Source organism: Conger conger, chromosome 8 (genome assembly GCF_963514075.1).
Source record: "Conger conger chromosome 8, fConCon1.1, whole genome shotgun sequence".
NCBI lineage: Eukaryota > Metazoa > Chordata > Actinopteri > Anguilliformes > Congridae > Conger > Conger conger.
Window position 1 is genome coordinate 57965637 of NC_083767.1, and position 16393 is coordinate 57982029.

The 16393-nt window shown below is 48.3% G+C and overlaps 1 protein-coding gene across 1 annotated transcript; it reads left to right on the top strand.

Annotated features, from left to right (window-relative positions):
• The first annotated feature begins 226 nt into the window (after positions 1–226).
• Positions 227–15720, top strand: arsj (arylsulfatase family, member J). The gene is made up of 2 exons (XM_061252867.1): positions 227–1373; positions 12639–15720. The coding sequence occupies exons 1-2, from the start codon at positions 1072–1074 to the stop codon at positions 14023–14025; spliced, it is 1689 nt and encodes a 562-aa protein (XP_061108851.1). The 5' UTR covers positions 227–1071; the 3' UTR covers positions 14026–15720.
• Positions 15721–16393: the final 673 nt, after the last annotated feature.

The following is a 16393-nucleotide window of genomic DNA, read 5'->3' on the forward strand; positions in this document are numbered from 1 at the left end:
TGAAAACACGCGTTATTGAAAGTGTGCAAATGTGCCAGTGTCCAGGGTTGGTGCAAATGGTTTCTCTCTGTTCTGAAAGCTGATCTCCTGGAGAGAGAGTTTTGGCAATGGGCTGAGTGCCTTGTTGACACTAACTCTGCAGCGCTCAACCTTTTCTCTGAGTCTAGAACAAACGTGGCTACTTCGTATCGACGGCTGGAGTCGGCGCGCAATGGGCTTCGTCCTCTGGTGCAGTTGGTCGGAGACACACCATATAAAGAAAGAAAGCGCACTTTTGGTGCAGCAGCGATTGTTCAAAGGCTGGCACTGCGCGTGCTGGCAGGGATCTTGACGGTTCATCAGAAACAGACGCGCCTCTGCATTGCGATCCGTTCGACGTGAAGGATTTGACGGGAGAATTTCAAAAGAACCGGGGATATATCCTACATTTTTTGAGGAGAACACAACGGGGGATTATGGATTTATTGGGGCGATTCTTTGCCTTAAAAGAAATTATGATCTTCGAAATTGGACGGAGAAGATGTATGCAGAGCAAGACAGGCGCAGAGTTTGCAGCTGCAGTGCTAAAATGAATCAGGTTTCAGACCGAGGAATAAAACGATACAACTGGAAACCATGTGTTGGCGTTCGTACTAGCTGAAGTAAACATTTTAATGGTCAATCCAAATGTTATTTTAAAGCAGCAACACAGAAATGTATATATTTTGTAAAGAGATGAAGAGGAATTCCAAGGATTGACAAGTGTTCATTTTAATGAAAAATACAGTTTACTGCTTGAAACGGTACTAATAGCTGCGTCGTAAAGATACATTTTTGGCTTCCAAGAAATCTTAGGAAAGTAAGATGCAAAGCCGACCATACTTGAAACAATGTGAACCCGATTCCCAAGTGTATCTGTTTCCCCCAAACGTGCACAGTGTCATTGTACTCATGTCTTGTCCACTGTGGCATTTAGCAGTTGCTACGGTGGACCCGGTGATTAGGTTTTCAGGTAGTTTTTAAAATGTGATTTCTTCGGGGATTTCCTGAATCTCACAGTTTGGTGTTGATGCGGTGGACCTACCGGGAAAGATGTTTACGTTTGTGCTGCTGGGGGGATTATACGTTTTAAGCACGATAACTTGTGGCTATGCGTCGTGGGGAAATCCCGATTCCAATGTGAAAAACCAAGCGAACGAATTTGACAAGCCCTCCACTCAACCGCACATCATTTTCATCCTGGCCGACGATCAAGGATTCCGAGACGTGGGATACCACGGCTCCGAGATTAAAACGCCGACTCTGGACAGGCTAGCATCAGAAGGAGTGAAACTGGAGAATTATTACGTACAGCCCATGTGCAGTCCTTCCCGGAGCCAGTTCATGACTGGCAGGTAAGTTTATCCGGCTCGCGAGTTAGCTAAAGTGTGGTAGAGACGACGACCGTTAATTTAAAAAAAATTAATTTAGTAGTCGCGTGCAGACAATAAAACATATAACGATTATTAATAACTACAAAATTACGTACTAACAAGCGTTGGGTAATTTGTGCTCGTACACGAAGTGCTTTTTTATTTTATAGCCTATATACGTTATGTCCTTATACAGTTATTTAATTTCGTCATATAGGCTATTTATTTCTTTCAACGAAGCTCCCATTTGTCACTCACGTCGGACCATATACTATCGCCTAATGAGTCCATCACATTCCTGATAACAGTTGGAGAGCACGTACAGAATCCCAGCAGTCAAGGAAAGTAGGGGACGCAGCCTATAATTCAACAATATGGAGAAACTGCTCCTCAACAGGCAATAACTTACATTGGGTTTCCTGAGAAAAAGTTGTTGGCTCATCTTTCCCTTATCGCTGTGGGAAACGACAGTGAACGAACTGCTTCACGTGATAATGGGGTTTCAAACACCGTAAGGTTTGAATTATTCAAATTCGATATGTGTGCCCTTTGACTTGTTGTAAGTCACTTTGAAACATCACTGCCCTTATAATGCAATAACCGGTTCGGTATGCGTGCATATACAGAGGGAAGCAATATAGTAATAATAGCGGAGCACGAATACATCAGGGACTTGGTTGTGGTTTTGCTTTGTGCGGCGTTGTGTGCATGTTTCCCATCAGGAGCTACACGCAGTCCATATGACCATCCAGGAGCGCGTCCACATCTGCCCCGCTTCTCAGGGGTCGGGAACGTTCTGGGGCACCTCTTCTGGCACATGTCCGAGAAAATAATCCAGAAATTGCCCGGAAAGGCGAGGGGGGGCAGTGGCATCCATATGGATATATAAGTGTTACTTCCAATGAGGTTTCCAGGCTCTTAAATAGGGGAAATGGGATGAACAGTCCGCTCATTCGCTTGATACAGAAGGTGCTTCTTCAAAGACGCAAGCACGGATATGTTTAGAACTTCTGTCACTATCGATGATTATAACGCGCAAGATTCTGTCTGTATTATAGATTGGCAAATAATGTCTTACTGGACAGAATGTGTTCTTTTGGCTGGTACATCTGGGGCAAGTCTGAGCAACGTCACCCCAGTTGGGATTTACTTTCCAAAGAAAGATTAGAACTTTCAGATACAGTATATGAACATTTTCTTCTGCTTGAATGTGATCTTGTTGCTTAGAAAGGTCATGCATGGATTTAGCTTTTTTCCCTTCATTATCTACAGACATCAGTTGCAATGGGCATTCTACCAAATTTGATATGGGTGAAGTCACAATATGAATCGTGTTACTATGCCACATTATCCGCAGGGCTTATGGTGGGTGGACAAGCTGAATTAACAAGTGCGGGTGCAGCTGCCTCAGTGTTAATCAGCGGAATCAGAGATATTGTTCTCCGGGGGCAAGGGTGATTGGCTTTTGCCGTAAAAGGAAGGGCTTTTCCTGCACAGCGTGTCTCTGCAGCTGGACTATTGCAGCGTGGCTCAAACTGGCTCTGTGCCACGACCGGGGGGAAACATCAACAGGACAGGGCCATACGTTATAAGGCTGTAAAGCTTAACCAATCATCGAGCGCCCCCCCGACTCTCAATCCCTTGATCCCCCCTGACCCTCGTCACTCGGCACTGAAACTGGCACCCCCATTCTTTAAGGGTGGCGATGGAGCAGAATCGTCTTTTGGGAAGCGGAATAAAACGCGCCTTGCACTGCCGCCCAGCGCTTTCACACGCTCAAGAGAGCTGCGACCTCTGCGTGTGTCTCTCACACAAACAAACCTTCCCCTCCCCCGTGTAGGTTTTTCCACTAATATAGCGACTGTACGCGGGACTGCGTCCATCAGCGATGTTATATGGGTTACAGTTCGGGGACCTTTCCCAGAACCCGCCCGCAACAGAGCCTCCAGCGTAGCGGCAACGCGCTGATTTACAACTCCTCTCCCCTCCCCGAGCTCTGGCCGTTATCTGGGGAGGAATATAAGAGTGGGCTGATCTGTGGGAGAGGAGTGAATTAGTGTAGGTATCAGGGGTTGAGGGGGTAAGGGGCCGCTACTGCTGCTAGCGTGGCTAGCATCATCCAGCAGAGGGACAGATGAAGTGTGGAATGTGGAATGTTTTGTGTGGGACGCTTGTGAATGTGAGGGAGCGAGACAATGGCTGGAACTACAGAAAGTTCAGAAGGAGGCCCTCCTTTTTGGACCCCCCCTGCCCCCCCTTCCCTCCCCGGGCAGAGGAGAGGCCGCTGACAGAGTTCACTCGGGAAGGCTTTTGTTAACGCGATTTGGGGCGACTCAAAGGCAAACATTCGGGAGGTCATCAGATAGCAGATAAGACAGCTCCAGGCGCGGCCCCCCGGGGGAAAGCCGAGAACATTTGGATTCCGTCGAGCCAGGGCCCATGTTTAAAACGATTATTTAACCCTTCACACGACACATTATAACGCTGATGTAAATGCCACTGCTGGTAATTGAAAGCGCTTCATTTCTTTGAGAGAACATTACGGAAAAGAAAGGGTTAATTCAAAGCATCAGCAAATGCCTGAAACCACTGCTTACACTTCCTAAGTGGCGTTCTGTTGGGAATTTCATGTAATTAGTTGTACATATTTTCAAATAGGAGTCACAGTGTACATTTTTAAGAAACGTTAGGCTGATTTATTTCCATTTCCATTCTACGCCCTATGATATACATTCCTTACAAGGTCAGATGGTTCTGAAAAAGATGCGTCATCAGATAAAAGCTACATTGACTCAGCAGAGTTAAGCAGCACTGTACTGGCTGCCGCATATTTCACCGCCTTACGTAAAAGAGTGAAGGAGGAGCGTTTCCGGTCTGGGGAGGTGATGAGGGAGGCAGTGACTCACGCTCTCTGTAGCCCCCGCAGCCCCCAGGGGGGTACAGAATCCAGCTACTCTCCAAAATCTGCCGGCACGAAAAGCGGAGCGCTAAGGCTAAATTAAATCTGCTATCAGAGCCTGTATCTCCTACGAAGTGCTGTCCGTCAACAAATACCTGATTTAAGAATTTGCCCTTGAGTCCTGGGCTCTGCGGGGTTGATCTTGAGGAGGGATAAGTGCTGGCTGAAGGAGTCCTTTTTGCTCGAGCACTGTGCCCTTGCTGAGTGACTTACTGTACTCGCGACTCTGTCAAACCGCAGAGTTATGGTTTATTTTTTCATCACCCCCCACCCCCCTACCTTCCCCTCCAACTTCTTCTCCTCTTCTTCGTTCAGCTCTACCCCTCTTTTCCTTTGCCCTCGATTTGTTTCATCTGTACTCTCTTCTCCTCTGCCCTCGGTTCAGCTATCGCTCATATCTGATCTCCTGGTGATTCCCCGGACGGGGAAATCAGTCAGGGATTGAGTGAATATGGATTTTAGTCTTATATTCACACTCAAAATCGTATTTATATTACTTCTTTGCTAAGGAAGGCAAAACGATTGCCAATGAGGTGAGACAGTTTGACTCATTTCAAGATTTGCCAACTGGATAAGAAAAATGTACTTGTCAAGCTAACAGTAACTTAAAACAAGTAAGTAATTTTCTACTTGAGAGATTACAAGACCAAAACAGTTGTTAAGACAGACTTTTTTTGCAGTGAACAAGTGAACAAGTGAGCAAGTGAGCGAGCGGGCATGTTAGCGAGTGAGTGCACCCGGTATGTGGAGTGACTGAGTGAGTGAGTGAGGGAGGGAAGGAGGGAGGGATCGAGGGAGGGAGGGAGGGAGGGGGCACGTGAGCGAGTGCACTCGGTACTGTAGTGACTGGGTAAGTGAGGGAGGGAGCGAGTGAGGGAGGGAGGGATCGAGGGAGGGAGGGAGGGAGGGAGGGGGCACGTGAGAGAGTGCACTTGGTACTGTATGTGGACTGACTGGGTAAGTGAGCGAGGGAGGGAGGGAGGGGGCACGTGAGAGAGTGCACTCGGTACTGTATGTGGACTGACTGGGTAAGTGAGCGAGGGAGGGAGGGAGGGAGGGAGGGGGCACGTGAGAGAGTGCACTCGGTACTGTATGTGGACTGACTGGGTAAGTGAGCGAGGGAGGGAGGGAGGGAGGGAGGGGGCACGTGAGAGAGTGCACTCGGTACTGTATGTGGACTGACTGGGTAAGTGAGCGAGGGAGGGAGGGAGGGAGGGAGGGGGCACGTGAGAGAGTGCACTCGGTACTGTATGTGGACTGACTGGGTAAGTGAGCGAGGGAGGGAGGGAGGGAGGGAGGGGGCACGTGAGAGAGTGCACTTGGTACTGTATGTGGACTGACTGGGTAAGTGAGTGAGGGAGGGAGGGAGGGAGGGAGGGGGCACGTGAGAGAGTGCACTCGGTACTGTATGTGCAGTGACTGGGTAAGTGAGTGAGGGAGGGAGGGAGGGAGGGGGCACGTGAGAGAGTGCACTCGGTACTGTATGTGGACTGACTGGGTAAGTGAGGGAGGGAGGGAGGGAGGGGGCACGTGAGAGAGTGCACTCGGTACTGTATGTGCAGTGACTGGGTAAGTGAGCGAGTTGCTGGAACGAGAGAACCACAGCTCCGGGCAGAATTTGATGAAGCGTACAGCCGAGGAGACCGTGCTTATTCGAACCACATGTGAGGAACCCGGAGCGCAACAGCGTGCCGTCTCGCCCTAGCAGCCAGCGAGTGAGGGCGGGATCGCCCTCGTGGAACCGTGCACTGCGGCCGCGGAGAGGCTCGCCATGCGATAATGGCGGGGATTTGATTGCATCTGCTGTGTAATTTGCATTTAATTGCGTTCGCGATCGGGTGTATGATTGCTTGTGGCAACTCGCTCCAGACAATGTGTCTCAAGTCCCCGGTTGTAGAGAAAGTTGCTGGGTAACAGAATTGTGTTGTGCTGTAACACCGGACCCCCCTGAACAGCATAGGTACTTTTGCGCAAGAATCAGAGGTATTTGTTTTCCTTCGTGTACAGTACCTGGAGTGGTCGTTTACAGTAATGCAGTAGTTAAGCTCAGATTGATTGCTGAGCTGAATGCCATGTCATAAAAAAAAAAACGGCATAAAATGTGATGTTTTTTCTTGTACCTGACCTTTGAACCCCCAGGGTAGCTCACCCCCTGACCCCGAACTCACAGACCTGGCCACTGGAATCCCCTGCTGCTTACCTGTCGGTAAATCTCTCTTGTGATCAGGGAGGAATTAGCCACAGGAACATATCTTTGCTAATGTGGCCATTATTCTAGTCACCTATTAAAGGGGCAGTGTAAAATGGAGGCATGAGCACCCCACCCCAGCTCCTCCTCACACCCCTGCCCAGGCATTTGCCTGCGCGTTCCCAAACGCTCCCACATGTGCGGACCAGGACAGTTTGGAATTCCCTTATTACCAGCTAGTGCCAGTACCCTTAAGTGTTTTGGACGAGTAATTTATGAATCCCGATACATCTTGCTCACACGTGATGTACTCATCGCCGATGTCTTAAGTATCTCACTGTGGGGAAGCTGGATTCTCTCGCGGAAAAATGTATGCGTGTGTACTTGTGTGTACAGCACTTAACCGTAGTGTGTGTGTGTGTGTGTGTTACGCACGTGTTTTTAATGAGTGGATTGCGGCTAGTTATTGTGGCCTAATATGTGCATGTGTTCCCCAAATGTTTTTGATGTGTGGAGTAGGCCTAGTTTTTGTGGCATTGTAAACTCCACCTTTTGCGAAATACAATTTGTGGCCCCTCCCCAATGTTATATCAGCCTCGATATTCTGACCCGATATGGAGATTTCCACGTCCACAATGGACACAAAATGGAAATGGGTCTACTGCAGATAGACTCCAGAAAATAATTTATATGGACGTTTATGGCCAAATGAATAAGGGTTACAGTAAACTATAGTCAGCAGGTATTGCTTATGAAAGAGACTGGAATGGAAAGAAGCGAGCTGTTTGGTCTAACATGGTATCCACTGTCTGCACTTGTGATTTAAATCCACTCAGACGTTTTCTCTTACACTGAAAGTAGCAGACAGATTCACCACATGGCCCCCTGGGATGTGATATTGTGTTGTATTATCAGTATGTGGTGTTCTGTATCTGTTACATATAATTAAAAACCCAGAGAGGCCACTCCATTAAGCTGCACTCTGGACTCCATCCACCTACAGAAAGAACAGAATCCACCAACAGAAAGAACAGAATCCACCAACAGAAAGAACAGAATCCACCTACAGGAAGAACAGAATCCACATACAGAAAGAACAGAATCCACCGACAGAAAGAGCAGAATCCACCAACAGAAAGAACAGAATCCACCTACAGAAAGAACAGAATCCACCGACAGAAAGAACAGAATCCACATACAGAAAGAACCCTCCTCTCATTTAATTAAGGCTTCTTCATAAACAATACATTCCTTCCTAGTTCTGGCATGGCTTGTTTCATTGCTAAACTAGAATCAGGAGTCGACAGTGACTTTGCACAATTGGTTCAGACTTTGCACAATTGGTTGCACACAGGATTCATTGGATAACTGCATCAGTGCCCAATGGCACCTGGCCAGTCACCTAGAGGGCACCTACAGTCCAGGAGAGGCATATCTCTCCTCTGAATAGCACTCTCTCTCCTGTCATAGTTTGCGTGACTTGTTACGTAGAAGGTAGTATCTGTCTTACGAAAAAATGAAAGAAAGTATTCACGTGAACTGGACATTTTTTGGAGCGGCTTTTTAAATGAATATTTCCACACGCAAAACCGAAATATGGGACATGAAGTTCCACATTTTCATAACTGACGTTTTCAAATGTGAACTACAATTTTCACATTTCAAAACAAAACATGACAAGGTTACAAGGTTCTCCTGCGCTCATCTTGTGAGTGTGCTTATTTTTATAGTTCATACATGTGCTCTTCACACATGGGTGGTTTTTGGACACGTGATTTTTGCGTAAGTGTATGAAGGCACATTCTTTAGCTGTCGAGGTCTTTGCAGGTGGCACAGCTGTGGCACGTAGTAGCGTAGTACATTCCAGATGAGATAGAGCACCTCTCGCTGTGCCTGGCTACAAGCATCATTCCTCCGTTCTTCAGCTCATATGTCAAGGTTTAAAGCTCCAGATTGTCAGGCTTCTGTCAGAGAGGTCATGTTTTGGATATGGGAGAATGTGTGCATGTGAACCTGGAGCTGTGAAGCACTGGTGAGTGCCAGGTTTCAGAGTGTAGACAAGGACAGGTACACCAGCCAGCAGAAAACAAGTGCGAGGCAAGGCGAAGAAAGGCCACAAATCGTTGTGCCCCAGTCTCATTGTGTTAGCACGAGTGCTACACTGTATTTTGAGAACGGTGACCAAAAAGGGGTTGCTATTTCCTGTTCATAGTAAGTAACAGTCACTGGGCACCGAGTGCAGCCCAGGTCTTAGGATAAATATGTCCTGCAGTGAAGATTGTGCTTATTTTACCAGGACTGGATGATGATCAGGGATGAATGTGGGTGGGGGGTCTTTCCATTTTGAATCTGGAGCTGTCGCCTCCACTTACAGAAATGCTGATGAGGCTGAGTCATTCCCTGAAAGCCTTTGTTGCACAGTCATACTCTGTGCAGGACCACAGAAATGCGCCCTTTCTTGGGTTCACATGGTCCGTTGTGAATTCTGGCTCTTTGCTGTGGCCAAAAGCAAGAAACACACAGAAGCCTGTGTTCTTGGATTACAGAACCCAAATGACTGTGGTGTTCTAACAAAATGGCTGCCAGAAGATTCTTGAGAGCCTACCCGGGCAATGCATCCATTATTATCTGCCAGAATTCCTGCTGTAAAACTCAGCTATGACGAGCTTAAATGACCAGCTATGAGCCGTTTCAAAACATAACTTGAGCTGGTTAAGCCATGTTGAGTATGGAGCTGGCCAACTAGCTTGAGTTTTTTTTTTATGCAGGGATCTTGCCTCACGTATGTTCAACCATGGAGTTTGTACGTTTTTCACTAAATATAAAAAACAACTGCATGCACATACCTCGTTCACTGCATGTAACAGACATAGTGCTAAATCTGATTATTGCGTCAGTATTTTATTTAAAGTATCAGTGTGAAAGTACTGTATACGGCAAATCAAATCAATCAATCAACCAATCAAGTTGTATTTATATAGTACATTTTTACGAAGGATGTGTCCCAGTTTACCCCGGCCTAAATCCCCGTAGAGCAGACCAGAGGCACAATGGGAAGAACGAATTCTCTGGAAGTCTTTTCGGGAGAATGCTCAGAAGGCGCCAGACTTAGCAGGGTGGGCCCGTCTCCTCTGGCAGGCTCAGGGTGTGGGTCCACAAATCCCAAAAAGATATTCCAGTCCCGCAGTCTGGGAACCACTGTTCTAGCGCGCCGGGTTGCAGAGGGGGAGAGAGTTTGCGATGCACCGGTCCGGTGTGCTGACGAGAGGTCATGTTTTGAAACCAGAACGGCTACACACATCTGCCACGCGGTGACTTGGGGAGGGGGGGAGGGGGGGGGGAGCTCCACGTGGTCTCTGGCGTGGCCCGCGGCCTCTGTAACAGCTGCCCGATGTCAGACCCTGCCAGAAATCTGGTCCACTTCCCTCTCAGGAACAGCCGGCTGAACCCAACCCTCCCTCTGCTTCAGCTCACAGCAGGAAACGGACCCTAACATGTTTTATAGGAGCGGGCCCGCACGTCTTCTTTCCCTCGCCCTCGACCGTATTAACGATCTGCGATCTGCGAAATACGTTATGTTTCACAACGACTCGGGCATTCACAGAGAGACGATCACGGACATATTCATAGGCTTACGGCCACCAAGCAAATAGTTTCACTTGCTGTCGTGAAAGCGAAATAATGGCAGCGGATGTAGTCTGTCCTGGACTAACTGTTCGGTACAGTAGAACGGGCTACCAGAAGTAGCAGATGAAGTATGTCCTGTGAAGAATTGCCGCGCTAATTCCTGCTCCTCCGTCTCAAAAGCCGTCCTCGGCAGCAAACCTCTGAGGAGTAAATTGAAAAAATGTGTGTTTGGAGAACGGGAGGATGTGGCCGGCCGCGGCGTGTAACTGTGGCTCAGGGTGAACTCTCCGGCTCACGAGCTGTGCAGTTTAAACCCAGCCGCTCCAACCATCATTTCAAGGTTAAATAAACCTCAACCAGACTGACTGCAAGAAGCCATAAATTATGCAGAGAGGGCAATGACCAAGCCAGCTGTTCTCTGTGGAGGGGATTTGAGTGCGCATGCGTATGTGTGTGTGTGTGTGTGTGTGTGTTTTTTTTTTGTGTGCGCTTTTGTGTATATGTGTTTGTATGAGTCTCAATGTATGTGCGTGCAGGCATGTGTATGCGAACACGTACAGTATGTGAGCATGCATTTCTCTGTGTGCACATTTGTGCATTTGTGTCTGTTTGCGGGCCTGCATGGGTGCACACAATCACAAATGTACATGTATGTTTGTGTGTGCGTGTGTGTATGTGCATATGTGTGCAAGTGTATCAATTAGTTTGTCTCCAATGTATATATGTGTGTATGTGTGCATGTGTGTTTATGTGCGAGGTGTGTGTGTGTGTGTGAGCGTGAGTTTGTGTGTGCACGTGTGCATATGTGTGTATTGCACACTGTGCAATAATTTGTGTGTCTCAGTATGTATACAGTATGTGTTTGTGTGCACGTGTGTGTATGCATGACTTTGTGCATGTACACTCGTGTGTGTGTGTATGTGTGCATGTGTGCGTATGCGTGACTTTGCGTGCGTACACTCGTGTGTGTGTATGTGTGCATGTGTGTGTATGTGTGCATGTGTGTGTATGCGTGACTTTGTGCATGTACACTCGTGTGTGTGTATGTGTGCATGTGTGTGTATGCGTGACTTTGTGCATGTACACTCGTGTGTGTGTATGTGTGCATGTGTGCGTATGCGTGACTTTGCGTGCGTACACTCGTGTGTGTGTGTATGTGTGCATGTGTGCGTATGCGTGCGTACACTCGTGTGTGTGTGCTTCCCTGCACGTCTGTGTCCATGTGTGGCGGGCCAGGAGGGTACGTGTTTACACTCTTCTGAGAGAAAGACTCCACATGGAATAAATACATCTCCGATGTGACGGTCCCCCCCCCCCCCGCCCGTGGCTGCTGGCTGGCTGGGCTGTCTCCCATCGCGATGGAGCCCGGCCTCGCCCTGGCGCGCCGCCAGCAGAAGCGTGTTTTAAAAGCATAAGCGCACGCTGTGAGTCCCTGCCAGCTCGGCTCGCTGCGCGACTCCAGCTGTCTGGCGCTCGCTCATGCCCGGGCGCCGCTGATGTCACAGATAATCGTGCCGATATTTTGTCAAATCGCAGGTAGTTTCGGGGCCCAGCCGTTACCTGTCCCTCCCCTGTCTCTGCTGGAACACCTGGTCGGGGGGTGGGCAAATCAATCCCGGTCCACGTCTATTAACACGAGAGGAAAAAAAAGATCTCTTTCATATTCTGGTTCACGTTACGTTGCGTTAATGCTGACTCTGTGTGTGGCGAGACAGACATGATTGCAACATAAGCCCTCTCTTGTTAGCTTGCAGAAAGTTGGAAGCTTGGTTGTTTCAGGTCATAGCTGGCTACATTTCCTAGCCTCTTTGTGTTTTGTTGGGTTTTCTATTACAACCACATATTGCCTTTTGGGCATGCCGTGTCAGATAATGTCTATTTTGTCAGTTATTAATGCAGACAAAGCAGAATCTTAAAGTTTAGCTTGTCTGGTTTAGCATTTTAATTGCCTCCATTGTTATTACAATAAGACTGTAATACAGTGAGGAAGAACACACACAGAGAAAAAGCTTCTTTCTGGCGCCGCGTTTCAGTGGAACAGACCTGAGAGTTCTGTTTTCTGTAGCAGAAAAGCGTGACAGATGTTTAGCTGAATAAAGTGTACATGGCTTTCCAAAGTTCTTTTGAGGTTTATTTCAATATTTTGTACTGAGCTTTATTTTAAAGATTACCGCATTTATTCACTTACTATATTAAATGATGACAAATAATCTTAAACGATAACACATGTCACAGACCGTTCACATTCACTGATATTTCTTTGTGTCGTAAATCTAACCACGGTTTCTTTAACGTGGTTCAGAACCTCACATGCCTAGACCATAATGATGTATTGGAAAAAAGGGAAAATGCTGTTCTTTATGGTTTTTAACATGACACCAGCACATGTAAACCCAGGCTTTAACAGCAATTACGTTTCGTATTTTTCCTCGAAATGAATCCACCCCCCCCCCCCTCTCTGTTCCGCGTCCAGGTACCAGATCCACACGGGCCTGCAGCACTCCATCATCCGAGCGGCTCAGCCCAACTGCCTGCCCCTGGAGAACGTCACGCTGCCCCAGAAGCTGAAGGCCGTGGGCTACGCCACGCACATGGTGGGCAAGTGGCACCTGGGCTTCTACCGGCGGGAGTGCATGCCCACGCGCCGCGGGTTCGACTCCTTCTTCGGCTACCTGCTGGGCAGCGGCGACTACTACAGCCACTACAAGTGCGATGGGCCGGGGATGTGCGGCTACGACCTGTACGACGGCGAGGAGGCAGCCTGGGACCAGGCGCGTGGCGTGTACTCCACCCTCATGTACACGCGGCGGGCGGTGGACCTGCTGGCCGCCCACGACCCGCGCCGCCCGCTCTTCCTCTACCTGGCCTACCAGGCGGTGCACTCGCCCCTGCAGGTGCCCGTGCGCTACCTGGAGCGCTACAAGTCCATCACCAACCTGCACCGGCGCAAGTACGCCGCCATGGTGACCTGCCTGGACGAGGCGGTGCACAACGTCACGCTGGCGCTGAAGCGCTACGGCTTCTACGACAACAGCATTCTGGTCTACTCCACGGACAACGGGGGCCAGCCCATGGCCGGCGGCAGCAACTGGCCCCTGCGGGGGAGCAAGGGCACGTACTGGGAGGGCGGCGTCCGGGCGGTGGGCTTCGTGCACAGCCCCCTGCTCCTGAAGAAGGGCACGCGCTGCCGGGGGCTGGTGCACATCACCGACTGGTTCCCCACGCTGGTGACGCTGGCGGAGGGCATGCTGGAGGAGGACCTGCAGCTGGACGGCTACGACGTGTGGGAGGCCATCAGCGAGGGCTTCCCGTCGCCGCGCCAGGACATCCTGCACAACATCGACCCCATCTACACCAAGGCCAAGAACGGCTCGTGGAAGGCGGGCCACGGCGTGTGGAACACGGCGGTGCAGGCCGCCATCCGCGTGGGCGACTGGAAGCTGCTGACGGGCGTGCCGGGCTACGGCGACTGGGTGCCGCCGCAGACCTTCTCCGCCGTGCTGCTGAGCAACCGCTGGCACAGCGAGCGCGTGCGCTGGGACCGCGGGAAGTCCGTGTGGCTCTTCAACATCACGGCCGACCCCTACGAGCGCCTGGACCTGTCCCGCCGCTTCCCCGGCGTGGTCAAGAGGCTGCTCCTGCGCCTGGCGCACTACAACAAGACGGCGGTGCCCGTGCGCTACCCCGCCAAGGACTCGCGCTCCAACCCGCAGCTCAACGGAGGCGTGTGGGGGCCCTGGTACAAGGAGAAGGAGCAGGAGGAGGAGGAGGGGGGGGGGAACCTGCTCACCAACCGGCTCGACAAGAGGAGGCGCAAGAAGAAGCGGAGGAGGAAGCAGAAGAGGGCCGCCGGAGACTAGCCTCCTCGCCGGCTGGCGTCGCGCGAGGGCTTCGCTCGAATCTCAGGGATCGCAGGCCGTTCCGGCTTGTAGAGCTTGTCTGTTTCACTGTTTTTTCGGAGTTTTATGGGACATTTGGACGTGGTGACAGATAGAGGACTGGCTACAGAGGGTACCTCGCCTCCATTAAAACTGTTCCTCTCAAGTTAAGATGTAAAAAAACCGCAGATTTTCCGTTCGAAACAGTCTGCTTTTTATTTCGTTTGGGCATCTAAGCAATGTTTACTTTTTATATTTTATTGCATGCTGGAACTTCAGTGACCCTCAAATTGTTAAGAGATTTATTATATTTAGTATGTGGAAAAAATAAATAGAACTATTCTGCAGACGGCACCACCTATTGTGGTAGTAAAAAAAAAAGAGAAAAATTATATCAGACCTTGAATGCCTGAAAGGTCTTCAGAAAAGAGTCTATACATTTTATTTCATAAAAAAAAACTCAAACACAAAAAAACAGAAATTTTAATGAGGTTCGCAAACTGTCAGAAATTACTAATAATATGGGTCCTCTCCGCAACTATCTGGTCTGGCACCGGCTCATCTTGAATGTAAGACAAATGAAATAAAGCCCTTGAAAAGGACAGATTTATTCATTAGCTCCAGGATCTCGCTTTCTTGTGCTCACTGTATTATTATGGCTGATATGCTCACAGGCTTAAGAGCAGGAAAATAAACTCTCGTCCCAAACCCTTCGTCCCTCCATCACTCCAGTTACACATTAGTGGGCAGGTTTTTATCCGCTGCTGAAAGGCTATTTAATATGTTTTATTAAAGTGGAAAATGCTGTAAAGCGTATTCTGGCTGGCAAGATGGAGTTAACCCGCGATGATCAGTATTGAGGTTGGATTTTCTGGAGCATGCGTGCCATGGATGAGAGATCTGGCCCGAGAAGGGACATCATTATATTTTTAGAGGGCACAAGTGATTTGGGTCCCCGGGGGGGGGGAAAGCCATGCCTCCTCACAAGGAATGATTGAAACAAACGGTCGGTTTCTGTTGCTTGGTGCTGACTGAAAACACGCATACACAACAGCCATTTTGAGCAGAGAGGTCCGCCAATACTAAACAAGCAAGAAGAGGGTTATTATTTTCTTTATTTGTACTTAAGTCCCTGTCTGCCATTTTAACAATGCTACAAGCTACTTTAAAATACTCCGTGCTGAGCACAACGTCAATACTGAAATGCATTTCAGCCGGCTAGTACAAATTTAAAAGAATAAAACATTATTTTACTTTTACTTTAATGCCAAGAAACATGAGCAACATCTTGAAATGTAAACTACTGAAATTTGAACATTTTGGATTGAATTCGATATGCATCCAGTTTTTCCACAGGAGCCCTCAGGTGTTGTGTAATGAGGAGGCTGCTCCAGTGATGTCACTTCCTGTGCCTGGAGCATGTAGTTTGTGTGTGCAGTCCCAGTTTGCAGGTCTGTGATGAAACATGATCTTCCATTCATTTCTCATTAATACACATATTAATACACTGTTATATCCGGCTGCCATTGTAAAAAAAGGAGACATGAAAAATGGTTCACAGCATTTGGTTACATGTTTGTTTTGGTTACGTTACAACTTTGTTTACAGCTACGGGTTACAATGTGACAGATTGGATTACATCTCACTGGAAACTACCAATAAATGACAATTACAGAAGTTCAGTGTTTAATCTGTATATTCCACGGTCCTTGACAATTATACTTAACGTTATGTTTGGCTTAGGACAGCGTCGACAAAGGCATTTTACGTAAAATATGTGTGTCTGTGTGTGTGTGGGCGCTTGTGTGTGCGTAATGTTAGCATAGATGGATGGTATGTAAACTGTAAGAACTGAAGCAGTTGTAGCAGATCTGTTTATGTTTTTCAAGGCCCTATGAAGTTCTAATCCTCCTGGAACACATTAGTCAGTTAAATGGTCTCACGCCTTGACTTTCTGCAAGTTCCAACGCTGTAGTCTTGTAGTCTGGGGCACTATAGAGGTCCCTAATCCATACCCACACTCCAGAACTCATAACTGCGGTGCTGTGGAAACACCCATGTGCTACATGGCTACATGTTCATTTTTACTGCTCATTTTAAGAATAGCAAATGCAATTCAACATATATAATTCTACCCTTGCAAAAAAAAAAGAAAAGATAATATGGGCTGCCAAGGATCATACACAATAGCTCTGCTCATATTTCTTATGTAATAAAGATGGTTTGGCCCCAACAACACCAAGATAGCAGGCAGAAATTACATTCAGCTGTTGCGAATCATTTGTAATACTGGTGGTGCGTACCTTTCTGAAACTGATATTTTTCTATGCAGCAAAAATGACCACAAGAT